At 42.2% G+C, this 22,641-nt stretch overlaps 1 protein-coding gene across 2 annotated transcripts in view; it reads left to right on the plus strand.

The window, feature by feature from the left end:
• The first annotated feature begins 739 nt into the window (after positions 1 to 739).
• cfap144 (cilia and flagella associated protein 144) overlaps positions 740 to 22,641 on the plus strand; it is a 35,260-nt gene continuing 13,358 nt past the window's right edge. The window contains exons 1-4 of one of the 2 annotated variants that reach the window (XM_080212451.1): positions 748 to 1,191; positions 8,756 to 8,815; positions 8,929 to 9,032; positions 14,610 to 14,871. In XM_080212451.1, the coding sequence (XP_080068577.1) occupies positions 1,062 to 1,191; positions 8,756 to 8,815; positions 8,929 to 9,032; positions 14,610 to 14,702 (387 nt within the window). In that variant the 5' untranslated portion in view covers positions 748 to 1,061 and the 3' untranslated portion in view covers positions 14,703 to 14,871. Of the gene's footprint in view, positions 1,192 to 8,755; positions 8,816 to 8,928; positions 9,033 to 14,609; positions 14,872 to 22,641 lie in introns of those variants that run through there. The other variant, XM_080212452.1, reaches the window with a different exon arrangement.

Consider the following 22,641-nt stretch of genomic DNA (forward strand, 5'->3'; position numbering starts at 1 on the left):
TCCATGTTTGCAAATCAGAAGATATTTGTTGCGCGTGTATAATGTAATCCACGGTGTGTTACAAATCCTGTTGATGTGACCTTTCAAGTCCTTCCACGGTCATAAAAATCTAACATGGCCAGAACTGAAATCTGATCCATGGCTCTCTCTCTCCCTCTCTGTTCAAGTGCTATATTTAGCCAGGTCAGTGCGAGGCTAATTCTCGTAGCTCAGGCAAGTTTTCGACTTTGCGTGGGCGGGGGGGGGGGGGGGGGGGTAGTCTTCATTATTGGTTCAGTGCCACAGAATTTAGAATTCTCAGACAAGTATTCTCTTTAACCAGAGGCGACTTTTAAACTTTTGTGAACTTTTATTTTCAAGATCTGCACTAAAGCTGTGGGCTCAACTGTTTCCTCGCCTTCTGGGCAGGAAGGGGAGTGCGGAAGGACGAGAAAGCGAGAGATGGGACATGACAAAAACACTGGCTCTGGAACTGACAGTTCAGCTGCAAAGCAGCTGTATAATACAAGCAGAATGTATGGTGAAAGGTAAACATAAATACGCTCCTGAATCCACAATTCGTGACTTATCCCCCACACAAGAAAGAACATTTCAAATGCCAGAGGCAATTTGTCATGTAATAATTTTCTTAAACAAAAACAGAAAAAAAAATGCTGGAAAATCTCAGCGAGTCTGACAGCATCTGTGGAGAAAGAGAGCCAACTTTTCGAATCTGGATGACCTTTCGTTAGAGCTGAAACAGTTTTCTTAACGTGCAGATTCCCAATAAGAGACATATTCATTCTATTTTCACTGTATATTTCTGGTAGTGTGGGAGAGATGTTAAAAATATATTTTTGTCAAATTAACCTTCCCGGTTTTGTTTTGCATCGGTTATAACAGTTAACAGCGATTAGTTCAGATTGAAATGTCAATTTGATGGTCAAGAGTCTGGCCGACCAGCTCCACGTGTGTTGTCTCTTTTTGCACCCGTTGCCTGGCAACGATGTAACAACAATCTTCAGTGGCAGCGTTCAATGGGAGAGCTTCTTGAGTGAGGCAGAGGCGGGAGAGAGCGCAGGATGGCGAAATCAGTGGAGAAAGAACCAAAGGACCTGGTTCACCAACTGGCAATTGATCGTGAGACTATCAGGAAGGAACTGCGCACTCAGAAACTGAACACCACCTTCAACATCAACCCCCGCACCAAATGTAAGTGATCGGTCAGCCGCTGTCACAGTTCCTCGGGGCCCGGTGTTAGCAGCCAGCTTCTTGGATAACAGGTAGCAAACGTGAGGGCGGCACGGTAGCACAGTGGTTAGCACAGCTCCAGGGTCCTAGGTTCAATTCCTGGCTCGGGTCATTGTCTGTGTGGAGTTTGTACATTCTCCTCGTGTCTGGGTGGGTTTGTTCTGCTTTCCTCCCACAGTCCAAAGATGTGTGGGTTAGGCTGATTGGCCATCTAAGAAATTGCCCCTTGGTGTCCAGGGATGTGTAGGTTGGAGGGATTAGTGGGTATAATATATGGGGGTAGGGCTTGGGTAGCTTTGTGTTTGGTGCAGGCTGAAGGGCCTCTTTCTGCACTTTATGATTCTGTATGATCAGTTTGTGTGGAATTCAAATAAATACAAACAGAAAACAAAAATTTGATTTATTGTTGTTGCATTTTGTCTTTTGAAAAGCATTTAGATAGTTGCATGGATGAGATGGGTGTAGAGGGATCCAGGCCAAATGCGGGCAATTGGGATGAGTTTAGGGGTTTTTAAAAAAAGGCGGCATGGACAAGTTGGGCCGAAGGGTTTGTTTCCATGCTGATGCCAGAGTTGAGGGGGTTGAGCTATGAGGAGAGGCTGAATAGATTAGGCTTGTACTCGTTAGAGTTTAGAAGAATGAGGGGAGATCTCATTGAGACGTATAAGATGATGAATGGGATGGATAGGATAGAGGTGGAGAGACTCTTCCCACTCAGAAAGGATAGTAGGACTAGGGGGCATAGCCTCAAGATAAAGGGGGGGTGGTTTAGAACGGAGTTGAGGAGGAACTTCTTCACTCAAAGGGTGGTGAATCTCTGGAATTCTCTGCCCGTTGAAGTGGTGGAGGCTGCCTCGCTAAATATTTTTAAGATGCGGGTTGATGGGTTTTTGATGAGAGAGGGGATTAAGGGTTATGGGGAGAGGGCGGGAATGTGGAACTGAGCCATGACAGATCAGCCATGATCTTATTGAATGGCGGGGCAGGCTCGAAGGGCTAGTTGGCCTACTCCTGCTCCTATTTCTTATGTTCTTAACCTCCATGATTCCACGTATTGGGATACAGTGAAAAGTATTGCAGACAAAACATACTGTTCATTGAGGGGAGAAGGAAAGGAGAGAGTGCAGAATATAGGGTTACAGAAAGGATGTAGCAAGATCAGCTTAATATATGGTACGTCCATTCAAAAGTCTTATGGCAACAGGGAAGAAGCTGTTCTTGAGTCGGTTGGTACATGTCCTCAGACTTTTGTATCTTTTTCCTGATGGAGGAAAGTGGAAGAGAGTATGTTTGGGGTGCGTGGGGGTCCTTGATTATGCTGGCTGATCTTCTGAGGCAGTGGGAAACGTAGACACCATCAATGAATGTCAGAAATGTTAAAATAAAAAATGTGATCACCAAATCATAGCATTGTAGTTGTTACTCGAGCAATCACCGGGCGCAGGAGTTCAAATCCCACTAGAGAATTTAACTGCCATTAATTAAGTAAGTATTTTTGTTTTTAAAAAAGTTACTATCAATAATAGGACCTTGTACCTATTGACTGTTCTGAAAACCAATTTGGTTCAATAAGGTCCTTCAATGACAGAAATATTTTGGCTTTGCCCGGTCTGGTCTATACGTGAATCCAGCCCCACAGAAATCAGAGAATCATACAATCCTACCGTGCGAAAGGAGACCATTCGGCCCATGGAGTTTGCACCGACCACAATCCCACCCAGGCCCTATCCTCATAACTCCATGCATTTACCCTAGCTAGTCTTTCTGACACTAAGGGGCAATTTAGCATGGCCAATCCATCTAACCCGCACATCTTTGAACTGTGGGAGGAAACCGGAGCACCCAAAGGAAATCCATGCAGTCACGGGGAGAATGTGCAAACTCCACACAGACAATGACCCAAGCCAGGAACTGAACACAGGTCCTTGGTGCTGTGAGATAGCACTGCTAACCACTGTGCCATCCCAAATGTGGTTGACACTTTTAAAAATTATTTTATGAGATGTGGTGTCACTGGCAAGACCAGCATTTGTTGCCCATCCCTAATTGCCCCTGAACTGAAAGGCACGCTAGGCCATTTCAGAGGCAGTTAAGAATCAACCACATTGCTGTGGGTCTGGAGTCAAGTGTAGGGCATGCCTGATTTCCTTCCATAAAGGACATGAGTGAACCAGACGGGTTTTTTAAAAATGACAATTGAGGTTATTTTCATGGCCACTGAGACTAGCTTTTAATTCTAGATTTATTCCCTGAATTTAAATTTCACCAGCTGCCTCAATCTGTCACCCACAGCCTGGACCTCTGGATTAGTAGTCCAGGGACATTAATTCTATGCCACGATTTTCCCACTGCCTAGACTCATATTTGCCCATTGAAATGACATAGCAAGTTGTGTTCAGAGAAGTTAGTCACCATTGCCTCCTCAATGATAGTTTGTGTCAGGCAATAAATAAATGTCCAGGCTTACCAGCAACTCCCACATCCTGTGAATGAAGTTAAAAAAAAACATACAGTGGGTTTGGTCAGGTGTTTCATGACCACCAGATGTTTCAAAGCACTTTACAGTCAATGAAATACTTTTTGAACTGTGGCCTGGATTAGGACACCCCTATACTGTGACAGTATAGGAAATGTGGCATGTATTTGCACGCAGCAAACTCCCACAAACAAATATTGACCAGGACACTGGGGATAAGTCCTCTACTCCTCAAAATTGTGCATAGGATCTTTTACATCCATCTTAAGAGGCAATTGAGGCCTTTGTTCAATATCTCATCCTAGAGATGGCAGCTCTGGTAGTGCAGCAGTCCCTCAGTATGTTCTGAGCAGGCCAGCTCTGACGAAGGATCACCCCGACTTGAAATGTAGCTCTATTCTCACTCCACAGATGCTGTCAGACCAGCTGAGTTTCTCCAGCATTTTCTGTTTTTGCCTCACTACTGCATTGGAAAGTCCAGCATTGATTTTTATTCTCAAGCCCCAGAGTGAGACTTGAACCTGGAACCTGGTGACCCAGAGATGAAAGTACGGCCCGTTGAACCACAGCTAACTCTGTGGAGAGAACAGACACGTCAAAGGTTTGGATTAGGCCTTACTCAGCATTAGGGAAATAAAATTAAAGGAACAGACAGTTCTCCACAACAAAGTAGAACACAAGGCAACAGGAACTATATAATCAGCTTTAAAAAAGAAACAGACAATGTCTTATGTAGCAGATCTTCTGATTCAGACGACAAAGAGGCAGAGGTATCAAATAAATAAAATATATTTTTTGCAGACGACAATAACAGTCTCAGTTTATCTAAGCAAAGCAAAATATTAGAAATTAACAAAAAACATTCTGCAGATCAGATCTGAAATTAAAATGATCAGTTAACAACGTAAGGCTTTGTGGGGATAAATGGCCTCCAACATAGACCTGGAGCTCCATTTGCAGTTACACTGCTATGTGAATTTCACAATCAGATCATTTCCTGTTATGTATATGGTGGAGTGGGGGCTGGATGAGTTTTGGAAAGAGGGGAATAAAGCATTCTGTGGGGATTTGCCAATGAAACTATAAGCCTGATAGGATTTGTGGTATGTGTGGTTTAGGGCAGGATTGCATTAAAATATCATTTGCAATTGAATAACTCACTAGCTCTCATCATTTATTTGACTCCTGCCGAATTGAGAAATGGGGCCATTCAGCATTTCAAACCTGCTATGACTTTCAATAAGATCATGACCAATCTTGTTTGGGGCGGCACAGTGGCAGAGTGGTTAGCATTGCTGCCTCACAGTGCCAGGAACCCGGTTCAATTTCGGCCTTGGGTCACTCTGCAGACTCCACGTTGTCATTCTCCCCATGTCTGCATGGGATTCTTCCAGGTGCTCCAGTTTCTTCCCCACTCCAAAGATGTACGGGTTAGGTTTATTGGCCACGCTAAACTGATCCTTCTTGTGGGTTACAGGGATGGGGTCTGCATGGGATTGTTTTCGGTGCAGGCTTAGTGGGTCGAATGACCTCCTTCTGCACTGTAGGGATTCTAACTCCGCCTTCTTGCATTATCTCCATCTTCCTTAATTTCCTTAGTACTCAAATATTTATGGATATCAGTCTTGAATATACTCAACGACTGAGCATTCGCAGAGAACGTAGAACCCTACAATGCAGAAACAGGCCCTTCGGCCCATCAAGTCTGCACCAACCACAATCCCACCCAGGCCCTATCCCCATATCCCTACACATTTACCCACTAATCTCTCTAATCTACACGTCCCAGGACACTAAGGGGCAATTTTTAGCATGGCCAATCAACCTAACCCACACATCTAAAACTATAAACCTTCTCTGAACTGCTTCCAATGCATTTACATCTTGCCTTAAATAAGGAAATCAATATTGTACATAGTACTCCTGATGTGGTCTCACCAATGCCCTCTATAATTAAAGCACAGCTTCCCTATTCCCCTTGAAATAAACAATAGCATTCGATTAGCCTTGCTAATTACTTGCTTACCTGCATATTAGCCTTTTGTGATTCACACATTGGGACACTTGGATCCCTCTGCATCTCAAAGCTCTGCAATCTCTCACCATTTAGATGAGTCAGATCTTTGGCCACTCACCTAATCTATCTAAATCTTTTTGTAGCCTCCTTATTTCCTCTTCATCTTTGCAGTATCAGCAAATTTATCAACCATACCATTCAAATCATTTATATAGATAGTAAAGAGTTGAGGCCCCAACACTGATTCTTGTATCACACCAATCGTTACATCTTCCCAGTCAGAGAGTGACCCATTTTTCCTGTTAGCTAGCCAATTTTGTATTCATGCCAATATGTTACTCCCTACACCATGAACTTTTATTCTGCAATAATGTTGGATAAGGCACTTTATCAAAAGCTTTGAGAAAATCTAAATACAGTACATTAACTGGTTCCCCTTTATCCACAGCACATGTGATTTCTTCAAAGAACACCAATAAATTGGTTAAACATGATTTCCATTTCACAAAACTATATCAGTGCTGCCTGATTACCTTGAATTCATCTGACCTGTTTCACATCTTTAATGATAGCTTCTAACATTTTCCGTCTGACAGATGTTAAGCTAACTGGCCAACTGTTTTTTCTTTTTCTCTCCTTTTCTGAATAAAGGAGTTACATTCACTATTTTCCAATCGAATTGGAACCTTATTGTCCAAATAAAGGGAATTTTAGAAAATTAAATCCAATGTAAAATAAACTAATCCACTAGCCATTTCCTTGAAGACCCTAGGATGAAATCCATCAGGACCCGGAGACTTGTCAACTCGGATTGTTAAATGCCACTTCTCTGGTGATTGCCTTTTTCTTGAGCTCTGGGCTGTTACTTGTACTGCCTATAGTGAAGACCGATGCAAAATACCAGCTCAATTCATTTGCCATCTCCTTATTTTCCATGAACTTATCAAACTCACTTTCTATAGGACTAACGCTCACTTTGTTAACTTTTTAATATATCTATGGAAACTTTTACTATCTGTCTTTGGATTTCTAGCTCGCTTTCTCTCATACTCTTTTCTCTCCTTATTAATGGTTTAGTCATTCTTTGCTTTAAGAATGATGATCCAGTATCAATTGTACTTAACAAATTCCATCTCTTCCAGAAGGCTGTCAGAAATCTTGTGTCCTGTCGTAATACCACTTTAAGAGTGATTTCCCTTTAAGAAGCTCAACTTTCAGATAAGCCAGGTACTTGGATAGCATCATGTGACCAGAAGCCACTGCCTTTCTGCATACTGTTATACCCTGGATCGGTGGTTTCCAACCAGTGGGCTGTGAAGACCTCCCCCGAATGTGCCGTGAAAAAAGATTAAATATTAATTTAGTTAAACTAAAACTAGCCTTCGTCTTTAGTTCTGTCTGTGGTTGGCATCTCCAAAACCTGACCAATCCTGGGCATCACTCCCGTGCATCACCGCCTGGAAAAGAGCACTCATGCGTGATTTAAATCTTCTATGTTGGTCAGGCCTATGTGCATAACCAACAGGACCCGAAGCTGAAAACAAAGCTCCCACATGCCTAGTCAAAAAGCAAAAACTTAAAAAGCGTGCAAAAAAGACAGCCAGCGCTTTAAAAAACACAGGCAAGAAGATGGGGAGAAGTTAAAAACGTGTTCCCAGTAAGGAAAGAAGACAGATAATAGGTTTACTTCAAGAGTTCTTTCTATAATATAGAGGTTTGCTATGACAGATAAAAGATTGGGCACTAGACAACAGGATGTGGCTGGAGATTGCTCTACTGCTTGTACGGATTTAGCTGTAAATAAACCCCACAAGGGATCCTCGAGTAAACAGAATCCATGCACCTCATTTGTGCTCTACATAGATAGCTCAAAAACATCACTGCAGGTCCCCAACATCAGGTTAAATGATGTAGACTCACAGCTAAGTGATGGAAATTCTTAACACTTGGCTATGAAACATGAGAGAAAATTCTTGACCAATTGAATTCTCTTGAACAATTCTGTCTAATCTTGCAACAGGTATTGGATAAGGGTGATAACTACTGTTGTTGGATTCTGATTGGCTGCATAGAAGACAACTTTTGTGCTGGCGTTCTCCCAGAGAAAGAGCATGTTTGTGGTGCACCACTTTCCTGATGTGTCTCCTGTGAGAACAAATAACCATGAAAAGATGAAGCCCTGTGCTGCAGCCAATCCCTCAATGTCTGTAGTTGATTCAGTCAATGCTGCCTCCTTTTGAATAATCTAATTGTGGTCTTTTTTTTACAGAAATCATTGGCACAATTTCAAAAGGGTTAATAAAAAATCTATAGGGCAGACATTATTATTCAGAACAGTGGTCGCAATGTTGAATGGCATGCCTCACAATTAAACCTTTCAAGGTAGCTGGGCTACACCTATACTTTATGAAATTTATACTAATAATTCAGGTCAAATTGCCAAAAAGGTGATGCAGCAAACTATTGAGGGAAATTCCACTGCATTAGCGACCTGGGTTCAATTCTGGCCTCACGATCACTGTCTGTGTGGGGTTTGCATGTTCTCCTCATGTCTGCATAGGTTTCCTCCAGGTGATCCAGTTTCTTCCCACAGTCCAAAGATGTGCGGGTTAGGTGGACTGGCTATGCTAAATTGCCCCTTAGTGTCAGGGGGATTAGCAGGGTAAATGTATGGGTTACAGGTATAGGGCCTGAAAGGGATTATGTTTGTTGAAGACTTGATATGCTGAATGGCCTCCTTCTGCACTGTCGGAATTCAATGAAAAATATCATTTTGGACATCATAGCTGTGAAATTAAAGGGAAAAGTAATAGAAAACATCCTTCCATTCATTGCTTCTACAAAGAAGACGACTTTCTTAAAAGGACAGAAAATCTGATTTTAGGCTTGAATTTAGGCTCTTTTACAAATGATGCTTGGAGTATCAAGTGTTTTGTTGGAGAGTGAGAATGTTAATTTTAAATAACATCAAATGCGTATTTTTGTAGATAATTACTGGCTAAATGTGTGCCCTGCATTTATTTTCTCAACAGTTCACTGTATAACAGGAAAACCCAATGTCCGTGACATAGATATGGAAGGCGAAAAGGATAGTATGTACCCACCATTTATTTTGCCAAATATTTAATATAGGATTTTCCAGTGTTATGCAAAAGTTGTATTATTAAATCTGAAAATGCTATCTATTATTTATTTCTGTTTTTAGGGAATTTAGCAAACATACTCTGGCGTAGTTTTTTGGAGCCAAGGATGAAATACACATATCCACAAACTGAAGCTCAGGAGATTGGCTGGATAACTACTCCACTGGTAAGGAACTGAAAGCCCCTTAAAAAAAACACACACACACAAAGCGGAAACACTTGAGTGTAACAATCTATCAGGAGAGAGCAGATTGAGTGGAAAAGTTTAACTAATAAGGGGATCTGATATTTATAATGAGGCATTTTCAGATGAGGCCAAAGGAGTGCAAGACCTCCAATGTGAGAAGAATCAAGCTTCATGCAACTGATTTGTGAACTGTAAGTCAGTTGTTGATACAATCTATTACTTTGTACCCAAGCTATGTTGTAGGTTTCTCGATTGTGGTCTACTATTTTTGCAGTTTTAAAGATGCTTGATGCAAGGCCAGATTGTAAATCAGATCATCAATTAAGCCAGACAGAAATTGATAGGCATCACATACATCACCTTAGACATCCACTTTCTCCACCACTGGCACACTGTGATGGCAGAATGCACTACCCACAAGATGCACTGCAGCAACTTAACAAGGCTTCTTTGACAGCACTTGCCAAACTTACAATTTCTATCGCCCAGAAGAATGGCAGCAGACACACGGGAACACCATCACCTGCAAGTCACACACCAACCTGTCTTGGAAAAGAAATCAACACTCCTTCACTGTTACTGGATCAAAAGCCAGAAGCTCCCTTTCCTAACAGTACTGAGGGACTGTCCTCACCTCATGGACTGTTGATGAAAACTCCACAGTGCCAGGGACCTGGGTTCAATTACTTCTACTTTCTCAGAAGACTAAGGAAATTTGGCATGTCAGCTACAACTCTCACTAACTTTTACAGATGCACCATAGAAAGCATTCTTTCTGGTTGTATCACAACTTGGTATGGCTCCTGTTCTGCCCAATACTGCAAGGATCTCCAAAAGCCCAATCTGTCACGTGAACCAACCTCCCATCCTTTGACTTGTCTACACTTCCCACGGCCTCGGCAAAGCAGCCAGCATAACTAAGAACCCCACGCACCCAGACATTCTCTCTTCCGCCTTCTTCCTTTGAGAAAAAGATACATAAGTCTGAAGTCACATACCAACCGACTCAAGAACAGCCTTTTCCCTGCTGCTATCAGACTTTTGAATGGACTTACCTTGCATTAAGCTGATCTTTCTCTACACCCTAGCTATGATTGTAACACTACATTTTGCACTCTCTAGTTTCCTTCTCTCTGAATGGTAGGTTTTGTCTGTATAGCACACGAGAAACAATATCACTGTATGTTAATATATGTGACAATAATAAATCAAATCAAATCAAAATCAAATCAATTCCAGTCTCGGGTCACTGACTTTATGGAGTTTGCACTGTGTCTGCGTGGTTTCCTCCAGGTGCTCCAGTTTCTTCCCACAGTCCAAATATGTGCGGGTTAGGTTGACTGGTCATGCTAAATTGCCCCATAGTGTCTGGGGGATTAGTAGGGTAAATTTTGGGGGTTATGGAAATTGGTGGTTCAAGACGGCAGCTCACCGCCATCTTCTCAAGGCTCACTGGGTACGGGCAATAAATGCTGGTCTTGGTAACATTTCCCACATCCCACAAAAACATTGAAAAGTAAAAGCCTTTTAAAGTTTATTTATTCATCAAAAGTTAGGCTTACATTAACACTGCAATGAAGTTACTGTGAAATTCCCCTAGTTGTCACACTCCGATGCCTGTTCAGGTCAATGCACTTAACCAGCATGTCTTTCAGACTGAGAAGGGAAACTGCAGCACCCGGAGGAAACCCACGCAGATATGGGGAGAACATGCAAACTCCACACTGACAGTGACCCAAGCCGGGAATTGAACCCAGGTCCCTGGCGTTGTTAGACAGCAGTGCTAACCACTGTGCCGCCCATATTATGGTCCCTGTCTATGATATTCCCACAGAAAAAACAGGAGGCTAGGTAAAATAGAAAAGAAATAATTTGATACATATGAAAAAACAGAAGCATGAGTACAAGAAGAAAGTATTGATGATCATCTAGTCTAATATGGTCATTTAAAATCACCTTCATAAATTGCTGAAATTAAATAGCGCTAAGCAGTCACAAAATAATAGCTTAATTACAAACATTTATTGAGATCCGTTACAAAAATATACTAACCCAAGGCATAGTTCTTGTGTCCTGGAGGAAGTTCCGAGTCATGACTGCTTGCAATTCTGAAATCCCCATATCTGCGTGGGTTTCCTCCGGGTGCTGCAGTTTCCCTTCTCAGTCTGAAAGACATGCTGGTTAAGTGCATTGACCTGAACAGGCATCGGAGTGTGACAACTAGGGGAATTTCACAGTAACTTCATTGCAGTGTTAATGTAATGACAGGAATGATATGATGGTTGTGCATCAGGATGTTCTGTTCTGAGTGAGATGTTAAAGGTATAATCTCAGGAAATAATTTATTCAAACAGTTGTTTTCTGCAAACATTAATCTGTCAACAAATCTCAGCCAAAGTCACTTCACATAGCAAAAGACAACCATATTTGAAATTGGCGAACATTATTTATGTCAACATTTATTGTATTGCTCTGCACCTTTGTATAATGACAGGCAAATTGCTCTTGAACACTTGCTGTATCATTGTGAGGGCTAAGGAAACCAGCTTAGCTTTCTCTGCTGTGGGAAGCTGATTGGTATAGTTCCAGAAGCACGGCTGAGATTGATGTGGCATGGTGGCACACTGGTTAGCACAGCTGCTTTACAGTGTCAGACACCCGGGTACAATTCAGGCCTGGGGTAACTATCTGTGTGGAGTTTGCACGTTCTCTCTGTGTTTACGTGAGTTTCCTCTGGGTGCTGTTATTTCCTCCTACACTTCAAAGATGTGCAGGTTAGGTGGATTGACCATGCTAAAATTGTCCCTGAGTGTCAGCGGGAACTAGCAGGGTAAATATATGGGGATAGAGCCTGGGTGGGATTGTTGTCAGTGTGGGCTCAATGGGGTGAATGGCCCCTTTCAACACTGTAGGCATTCTGTGACTAAATCAATGCCTCGTCAAGTATGTTGTAATACAAAAAATACAAATTGACCAAGTTAGCTTTAGCTCATGATCCATATTAATGATTATTCATTATTCTGAGTAATGTACTCAGAGGTTTTCTTTTGTTATGGACAGAAGTGGGGGCGGGGGAATCAAAATAGCACTAATTTCTCCTCTTATCACCTATCCATAAACATAAAGGTGTTTTTGATTTGCTTCCTCTATTTCAAGCGGGGGCATATTTCCCAATCCTTTAATTTTGGTGTGATTAAGTTTTCTATTAATAACTCCACAGCAAACTCAAGATAGGATGAACTCGAAGGGTTGGTTTATTTGCACACTCACAAATGCAGGAGGAGGGTTGCAATGTTACCTCCTTTGCATTCATATAGTAAAAGCAGGATAGAGAAAAGAAAGCTTTACAGTACAGAGATCACAGAAAAAAATATTTCACATGGGTTCCGCATTCCCAAGTCAAAGTCTAATGAGGTATTCCTTCACAGAGGCCAGGAGGCTGAAGACCGATGTTGCATAATTCACTATTCAGCTGGTGTTGACTTCATGCAATGAGATAGGCACACAGAGATGAATCAGTCTTGTAGGCAATGGTACAGAATTTTCAGCAGAAGTAGTGTAGATGGGACCAAACATCCAAACCAGGCCAAAGTTCCTTACTTGTGATGCTGCCAGCTAGATGGCAAACAGAGACTTTGCAGTCAAGGAGACAATATTACTGGCTCCACAAACCAGAAGTCCACGTCACATGATTCTCATCTGTTCACACTGTCTTTGACAAAGGGTGTGTATCCTTCATTTGAGTCGCCGCAATTTTTAAATGTCCCAACCATTAAAGATGGAAAAGAAAGTTGGGGGGCCCTCTGGTTAGCATACAAGTAGATCCTAGTTGGTCAGCCTAGGTTATGAAACGCAATGGCCTTTGTATAGCTCTCTTTGAATTTTGTCTGTGCAGGCCAAGGGGGGGTGGTGGGTGGGGGAGGTTCATTAGTGTCTCTTCAGGGTTAGTAAGATGCAACTTTATCTGATACTGCCTGGGAGCTCCTCGAGGTGACAGACACACATAGATGCAGACTTTGGTAATGAGCAATCTCAAATTTTACAAAACAATTATACAGGGTGAGGTCTAAGGTCCCCTCACACCTTTGTACAGCTAACAATCACTAACAATGACACTTTAAAAATCCTTTGAATTACCTTAATTCAGAAACTCAATGTAAACTTGTAAAACTTGCAATGATACCAAATTGAAACAGGACAGTTGAATTTGTTTGGGGACCCAACATTATCTGAACTATAGTGCTGATGAGTGTTGCTGTAGAAATAGTTGCACCTGTAGCTAACATACTCTGGTACACTTATAACATTGGCATCTACCCATCAAAATGGAAAATAACCCTGGTCTGTCCCATCCACAAAAAGGATCCAATCCAGTCAATTACTATCCATAAGGATACCCTCAATCATCAACAAAGTTATTGAAGGTGTTTTCAACAGTTCTACCGAGTGGCACATATTCATCAATAACCTGCCCATCAATGCAATTCTGCCAGGACCACCTAGCCCCAAGCCTTGGTCTGAACATGGACAAAAGAGCTGGGTGAGACAAGAGTGGCTGCCCTTGTTATTTTGAGATGGGGGAAACACCGGTGAAACTTGTTTTCTCCCCATTGTACAGTAGGTAGCTGGGAGATCTTAAAAAGGTGCGCAAGATGGTGTAAAAAAGGAAAACCCAGAACATGAAATTAAACCTGCAGAGTCAGAGAAGGGAAATGTGTTCAAACTAATCAATGGCACAGATAGCCAGGAACAGTACTAAAAGCAAAATCTTTGGTATAATTTAATATTTGGATATTGTGATTTGGGACAGAGGGCTGTCAGGCATTTCTGGATCATATTTCTTCCTTGTATTTCTTTTGTGAAGCGATTGGGATATTGGCAAGAATTCTCCAACTGTTCATGCCCCGCCGCTGCCAGTGAGTACGGACAATATGGCACTCAGCCATATCTCCATTCACTACAGCAGGAGTGGAGAATCCCAGCTGCAAGCGATTTGATTTGATTTGATTTATTACTGTCACATATATTAGCGTATAGTGGAAAGTATTGTTTCTTGCATGCTATACAAAGCATACCATTCATAGAGAAGGAGAGAGTGCAGAATATAGTGTTACAGTCATAGCTAGGGTATAAAGATCATCTTAATGCAAAGTAGGTCCATTTAAAAGTTTGATGGTGGCATGGAAGAAACTGTTTTTGAGTCAGTTGGTACATGACCTCAGGCTTTTGTATCGTTTTCTTGACGGAAGAAGGTGGAAGAGAGAATGTCTGGGCTGCGTGGTGTCCTCAATTATGCTGGCTACTTTGCCAAGGCAGCGGGAAGTGTAGACAGAGTCAATGGATGGGAGGCTGGTTTGCATGATCAGACAAGTTTGGATAATCTGGCCCAATGATATTTTTCAGTCAATTTAAAGACGCAAGACTAAAATGGGTCTCCACTTGTACAATCAGCTGTTTAGTTTTGGAACTTCTTTTACCTTTAACTGAGACACATTTGTAAGATGCAAAATTTTTGATACCCAGTGTAATCACTTCAAATATCAATTTCTCCTACAGATAGATACAGATATAAAGGATCGGAGACTGAATTTTCATCGTCGTAGTGACGAAATTACAAAATTCATGGCAAAGGCCTCGCAACATAAATAGCTAAGAAAAATGGTACTAGGTTTGCGTAATGTTGCTGTTTGTTATTTTTACCTTATCTATGCAAACATTGATGATTACAGAAGGGAAACCATGTACTTAGAAATAAGGGACAAGATAAATGTAACATTCCATAAATAATGAAGAATAAAGTATACATTGTGCCTAACAACAGGGAAAAAGTGAAAGTTTTATTGACATTGTGCAAGTTTCTGTGGCTATGCTGAGTGAATGTAACCCTTAGTGGAATGTGGTACTTCCGCTTGCATGAAACAAGCATTTAGTTTGATGATGATGTTCCTTAGGAAAATATAAATACAGAGAACGCTATTTCTTACATGTTTGGAATGGGCTTTGTGAGATGCTTCCTGCAGCTTTTCCATCCTGGGTGTCTCACTTAACGTTCAAATTTAAATAATTCTAAAAGCTGCAAGAAGTGGTATATTGACGAGGCTGCTGTTGGAGGGCAGATCATTGAAGCTGGGGGAAACTCACACCATTTGTTTAGTCTCAGCTTCCAGTCTGTAATTGCACCTACCTCTTTGGCATTGCATAACACACAAAAAGTAATAGATCATACCAAACTTTAGAAGTTTAAAAAGTTTATTTATCAGTGTCACAAGTAGGTTTACATTTGGCGGCACGGTAGCACAGTAGTAGCGTCAGCCATTTAGGAGTGGGATAAGGAGAAATTTCTACACTCCAAGGTTTGAACCTTTGGAATTCTCTTCTCTACGAGGGTGGCATGGTAGCACAGTGGTTAGCACTCTTGCTTCACAACTCCAGGGACCTAGGTTCAATTCCCAGCTCAGGTCACTGTCTGTGTGGAGTTTGCAAATTCTCCTTGTGTCTGCATGTTTCTCCTCCGGGTGCTCCGGTTTCCCCCCACAGTCCAAAGATATGTGGGTTAGGTTGATTGGCCATGCTAAAATTGTCCCTTAGTGTCCTGGGATGTGTAGGTTAGAAGGATTAGCGTGTAAATGTGTAGGGATAGGGCCTGGGTGGATTGTGGTTGGTGCAGACTCGATGGGCCTGTTTCTGTAAGGTTCTATGTACATTAACACTGCAATGAAGTTACTGTGAAAATCCCACACTCCGGCACCTGTTCGGGTACACTGAGGGAGAATTTAGCACGGCTAATGCATCTAACCAGCACGTCTTTTGGACTAGGAGGAAACCCATGCAGACATGGGGAGAACATGCAGACTCTGCACAGACAGTGAGGCAGCAGTGCTAACTACTATGCCACCACATGGCCCATTGTGCTCGCTCCATCTTATATGGTCATGGTTGATCTTGGTCTTTTACCTCCATTTTCCTGCATGGTCTTCATATCCTGTAATTCTTTGAGACACCCAAAATACCATCTTTGAGCTCTAAATGTATTAAATCTTGGAACATCCACAATCTTCTGGGTTAGAGGATTCCGAAGATTGACAACTCTGAGTAAATCAATTTCTTATCTCAGACCTAAATGACCCGCTATCCTGTGCCCTGTGTTTAAGACACATCGACTAGCGGATACAATCTCTCAACATCTAACCTATCAAGCTCCTTCAGAATTTTATAGGTTTCAGTGAGATTGCCTCTCATTCTTCTAAACTCCAAAGAATATAAATGCAATTAACTTAGCCTCACATCAAAGCACATATCCCTCCTCAACCTGAGTATCAATTTAGTGAACCTATGCTGTACCATCTCAAATGCATGCAAATTCTTTCTTAAATATGGAGACCAAAACTGCACATACTATTCCAAATGTTGTCTCAACAAAACACTGTACAAACATAGCAAGATTTCTTTATTGGCGAATGTGGACTGGGGGAGCACGTTGGAAGGTACGTCAGCTGAGGAGCAGTGGAGGATCTTTAAGGAGATCTCTCTTGGTGCTCAGCAGAAATTTATTCCGATGGTCAAAAAGGACAGTAGGAGGAGAGGTAATAGGCCGTGGATAACGAAGGAGGTGAAGGAAAGTGTTAAATTAAAAGCGGAGGCGTTTAGAGTAGCTAAGAGTAGTGGGCGAGAAGAGGATTGGGAGAGGTTTAAATGTCAACAAAGATTGACAAAGAAGATGATAAAGAAGGGTAAGAGAAACTATGAAGCTGGGCTTGCGCTTAATATAAAAAAGGATAGCAAGAGTTTTTATAAATATATAAAAAGGAAGAGGCTGGCTAGGGTGAACATTGGTCCCTTAGAGGATGAGAAGGGGGACTTAGTGGTAGGGGATGGGGATATGGCTGAGGTCCTGAATAACTTTTTTGTTTCTGTCTTCACGGAGGACGACATGAATAATTTGCTGGGTGTTAGAGATGGAAAGGTGGTAGGACTGGAGGGTCTTAATGACATTACTGTTACTAGAGAGGTGCTCGACAGACTGGAGGGACTGATTGTGGACAAGTCGCCAGGACCGGGTGGAATGCATCCGAGGGTTCTGAAAGAAATGGCGGAGGTGATAGTGGATGCCTTGGTGGTTATTTTCCAGACGTCGCTGGATTCCGGGGAAGTGCCGGAAGATTGGAAAGCGGCTAATGTTACGCCGTTGTTTAAGAAGGGTGCCAGGCAAAAGGCAGGGAATTATAGGCCGGTTAGTTTAACGTCTGTTGTAGGTAAAATGTTAGAATCCGTCATCAAGGAGGAAATAGCGAGGCATCTTGAGAGGAATTGCTTGATAGAGCAGATGCAGCACGGTTTCGTTAAAGGGAAGTCGTGTCTGACAAATTTACTGGAGTTCTATGAGGATGTGTCTAGGGCGGTGGATAGAGGAGAGCCGGTGCATGTGGTCTTTCTGGATTTTCAGAAGGCGTTTGACAAGGTACCTCACAGGAGGTTATTGCAGAAGGTCAGGGGACATGGAGTTGGGGGTAGGGTGTTAGCGTGGATGGAGGATTGGTTGTCAAATAGGAGGCAGAGAGTGGGGGTCAATGGGTGCTATTCGGATTGGCGGATGGTGACTAGTGGAGTGCCTCAGGGGTCGGTGCTGGGGCCTCAGCTATTTACCATTTATATAGATGATCTGGAGGAGGGAACCGAGTGTAGGGTGTCGAAATTTGCTGATGACACCAAGATTGGTGGAAAGGCAAATTGTGCGGAGGGTGTGGAGAGTCTACAGAAGGATCTAGATAGGCTGGGCGAATGGGCCAGGAACTGGCAAATGGAATTTAATGTTGGCAAGTGCGAGGTGGTCCACTTTGGTAGGAATAATGGTAGGAAGGACTATTACTTACATGGAGAAAAACTGCAGCAGGCGGCGGTGCAGAGGGACCTCGGGGTCCTTGTGCATGAGTCGCAAAAACCCAGCTTGCAGGTACAGCAGGTGGTCAGGAAGGCGAATGGGATGCTGGCCTTCATAGCGAGGGGGATTGAATACAAAAGTAGGGAGGTCTTGCTGCGGCTGTATAGGGCATTGGTGAGGCCGCAGCTGGAGTACTGTGTGCAGTTTTGGGCACCGTACTTACGCAAGGATATTTTGGCCTTGGAGGGAGTGCAGAGGAGGTTTACTAGGCTGATGCTGGAGTTGAGGGGGTTGAGCTATGAGGAGAGGCTGAATAAACTAGGCTTGTACTCGTTACAGTTTAGAAGAATGAGGGGAGATCTCATTGAGACGTATAAGATGATGAATGGGATGGATAGGATAGAGGTGGAGAGACTCTTCCCGCTCAGAAAGGACAGTAGGACTAGGGGACACAGCCTCAAGATAAAGGGGGGGCGGTTTAGAACGGAGTTGAGGAGGAACTTCTTCACTCAAAGGGTGGTGAATCTCTGGAATTCTCTGCCCGTTGAAGTGGTGGAGGCTACCTTGCTAAATATTTTTAAGACACGGGTTGATGGGTTTTTGATAAGAGAGGGGATTAAGGGTTATGGGGAGAGGGCGGGAATGTGGAACTGAGCCACGACAGATCAGCCATGATCTTATTGAATGGCGGGGCAGGCTCGAAGGGCTAGATGGCCTACTCCTGCTCCTATTTCTTATGTTCTTATTCTTGTACTCCAGTCCATTTGCAATAAAGGTTGATGTGCCTTTATTTGCCTCCCTGATTGCTTGCTGCATCCTCAATACTAACTTTCAGTGTTCCTTATATGAGCACTCGAGTCTCTTTGAACATCAACACTTTCAAATTTCACACCTGTCAAAAATATTCTGCTGTTCCATTCTTACTACCAAAATAATTAAATTCACACTTCTCTACATTATAGTCCAACTGCCAACCTGTTGCCCACTTGCTTAACTTGTCTGTATCTCTTAGCAGCCTGTGTCCTCCCTACAACTTACACATCATGCCTGGCATCATCAGCAAATGTTGATACATTACTCTTTGCCTCCTCATCAAAGTCATTTAGAATGTAAGTAGTTGTGGCCATAGCATAGACCCTTGTGACTCCACTATTCACTGCCTGCCAACTTGCAAAAGTCCTGTTTATGCCCATTCTGTTAACCAATCTTCTATCCATGTTAAAATATTACCCCCAACTCCATGAGCCCTTTATGCCTATTAATCTTTTCTGTGGCACCTTTTCAAATGCCTTTTGAAAATCTAAGGAAACTACATCTACTGGTTCCTCTTGATCCTGACTTAGTCACATCCTCAAAAAACTTTACTAAATTTGTGAAACAGAATTTCCCATCCCAGACAGGAAATGTGGCAAGTTTATACAGGATTTCATAAGTTTACATATTACAAAATGCGGACATAGACATTTAGAATGTAAACATAAAAATAAGGATTGATGTAGGAATTTAAAATGGTGACTTAACACTGCCTACACATTTTGATCCAAATAACTGCTAGCCTCAAAACAAAATCTCAATTATCACTTCTAATTGTTTCATACTCTTTCTTCAGCAATAATGCCTCCTGTTTCCTCTGCGCCCCCCCCCCCCCCGCCACCTCACACACACACACACACACAATTCCTGTAACGTGTGCAGGCTCTGTCACTGTTCCCACTGGGCCTTCCTGTGCTACCCTTGGTGCCCCAGCTACTGCTCTGATTCACCGCCAAATAAATCATAGTGGCATGGTGTTGTATCATGCTTGACCCTCCAGTTGACAGAGCCTCCCTATTGGCCCTTATTATCCGCAGCTCCTTGTAGACTGCCATTGTGGTTTTGCTGCAGTTTGCACACCCAAATGACTTTTTTGGGAGCTTCAGTTCTGCTGAGGCCTTAGTGGCCAATATATTGAGTGCAATTTTTTAAAAAGAGGTGAGGATTTTAAAGTTCTATCATCACACTGATGAAGGATACCTCAAGAATCAATCATGAACATTTAACATGAGAAAAAGAAAAACTTGCGCTGGTATAAATAATTAAAAGAAACATTTAATTGCATCTCCCTCTTTGAAAAAAAAAATCAATTTTATATCTGTGGTATTTTTGAGCTCACCTACTTTTGTAGTCAAAAAACCTTATCTGTGAGAGTGCCCACACATTGACAATTGTATACTTTCAAAGTTAAGACAAAGATTTACAGTCCTCCAATTATAGCTGCACGCTACGTTTTGTCAGGGAAAGTTTCTGTGACTCTTAATAATTAACAGTATCTTTATTTGGTGTAATTTTCAACTCACTACATTTGGTTGGACTGTTTCTCTCTGCCATTGGGAGCAGTATTCATTCAATATCTAGTGTTATTTGTGGGATGCACAACTTGAGTTTATGATCTTTTTGATAAAGTATTTAAGTACATACCAGGATTAGATTCAAAATCTTCAATTGATACCTCTATGGTTTTACATTGCTGTACTCTATATCACAGGCTATCTATTTCTCACTCTGAAGAACTTCTCCTTCAACTCCACTCACTTCCTCCAAATATATTGCTGTGGGTTCATGCCTTTTTGTGAGATGTGGAAAATTCATGATTGAAGTCTTACACAGTGCCCCTCCTCCCTTTACTAGTACATTTATGACTATATTGGTGCCTGCCCATGCTCTCAGCAAGAATTAGAAAACTTCACAGACTTTCTTTCTAATTCCCACTCTTCCCTCACCTTCACCTAATCCATCTTTCGTTCTTCCCTTCCTCAACTTCTCATTTCTGGAGATAGGCTGTCAATTAATGTTCACTAAAAACCCACTGACTCCCACAACTGCCTCACCTACACTTTCTCACCCCCTGCTTCCTGCAAGGACTGCATTCCATTCTCTCAGTTTCTGTTGCACCTATTCTGATGACATAAGCTTCTACACCAGCACCTGCGATGTCTCCTTCTTCCCGCAACTGAAGATTCTGATCAAACATTGTTGATATAGACCTGCACTGAGTCTGATTCACTTCATGCACTTCTGTTCTCACTCCTCCCCCTCTGTCCCAGAACCATGATGTGTTGCCCTTGTCCTCATCTTTGACCACCAATGTCTGAATTGAATGGATCATCCTAAACCATTTCCAGCATGATGCCATCACCAAACACATCATCCCCGGCCCTCCCCTGTCAGTATCTTGAAGGGACAATTCCATCTGTGACACCTGAGTCCACCTTTCCATGCAAGATGAGATACAACACCTGTCCTTTCACCTCCGCCCTCCTTATTGTTCTCAAGACCCCAAACATTCTTTCCAATGAAAGTGATTTACTCGGACTTCTTTTAGTATACCATATTAGCTTTTATGTGGTCTCCTCTACATTGGGGATGCCAAATACAGACTGGGTGATGATTTTGCAAAACATGCCCAACCAATCCACAAGCATGACCCCAAGCTTCCACTGAACTTTTCTGATTTGCAGATTATTCCAATAAATTAATACTTCCACCACACTCCAAATTAATACTTTGGCTCAGACCTGGTATTACATAAATTAAAACCTCTTTCAGACTGAAGTCACAAATGAAACTTACCATATTTAAAGCTTTTACTCCTTTCTGTGTAAAAATTACTATGGCTATAACTGTTTCAAACACCGATATTTTATTAACGAATATGGTTACTGGCAACTGTTTCATACTTTAGTATGAGAAGTTTTATTTCTTGTTTACAAGAACTGCATCAGCACATACTATATGAATGAACAAACTTAGAAAATGTTAAATATTAAACCTGGCCTCCATTTATGTCCACCTATTAGTGTGGAATTCTCTTGCAGAACAAATACACCTCACAGTTGTAGTTCTGAAACATTTTTGGTTAAAGCATACCTTTTCAATATAATAATCATGCACCCCCCTACCCGCGATCTAAGTGACAACACCATATAATACTTACAATATGAACATGCTGCAGGTAAGGAGTGTTTTAATAATGCTGCTCAGGAAAGTTATATTCTTCTTTGCCACTCTCAATGTCCTCCATGTACGCTCCTCTCCCCGGCAAGACAGCCAGACCACTCTGTGCTGCACATGGCAGCCACTTTGGTCCTGCCTCCAATCCACACTTCCACATTATTTGGCAGCACATTACTTCGCAAACTTTGAATGTCTCAATGGAATGGATCCCAATTCATGGCGTTATTGGGATAGGGCCTGGGTGGCAACGTGGTTGGTACATATTCAATGGGCCGAATCACCTCCTTCTGCATTGTAGGATTCTGTGACATGAACAGAGCCTCCTTTACAACTGTGCTTAGAGTCGGGAAGAACAGCGATGAAAGCTGGCAATGTGCCGTTAAATCAAAGATTGGCTTAAATCTCTGATCTGTTCCTGACAGAGTGAAACAGCAGGTTTAAATTTGCAGATTGAAAATGACTCGTTAACCACTTTCTTGCAGCGTGACAATACAATGAGTATGAAATGCATTCCTTCCATATTTTGTGGAAAAAAACGACAGATTGTGTGTCTGTACTTATGAAGTTACTCTAGATGCAGCAGGGTTTTGTATTTCTAATCATAGAATCCCTGCAATGCCGAAGGAGGCTATTCAGCCCATGGAGTCTGCACCAATTCTCCAAAGAAGTATCTTACTTTGGAAGATACTTCCAGCCCCCTGCCCCAGCCAAGCCCCA

This window comes from Carcharhinus amblyrhynchos, chromosome 25, assembly GCF_965287045.1.
Source record: "Carcharhinus amblyrhynchos chromosome 25, sCarAmb.v2.hapA, whole genome shotgun sequence".
Taxonomy (NCBI): Eukaryota; Metazoa; Chordata; class Chondrichthyes; order Carcharhiniformes; family Carcharhinidae; genus Carcharhinus; species Carcharhinus amblyrhynchos.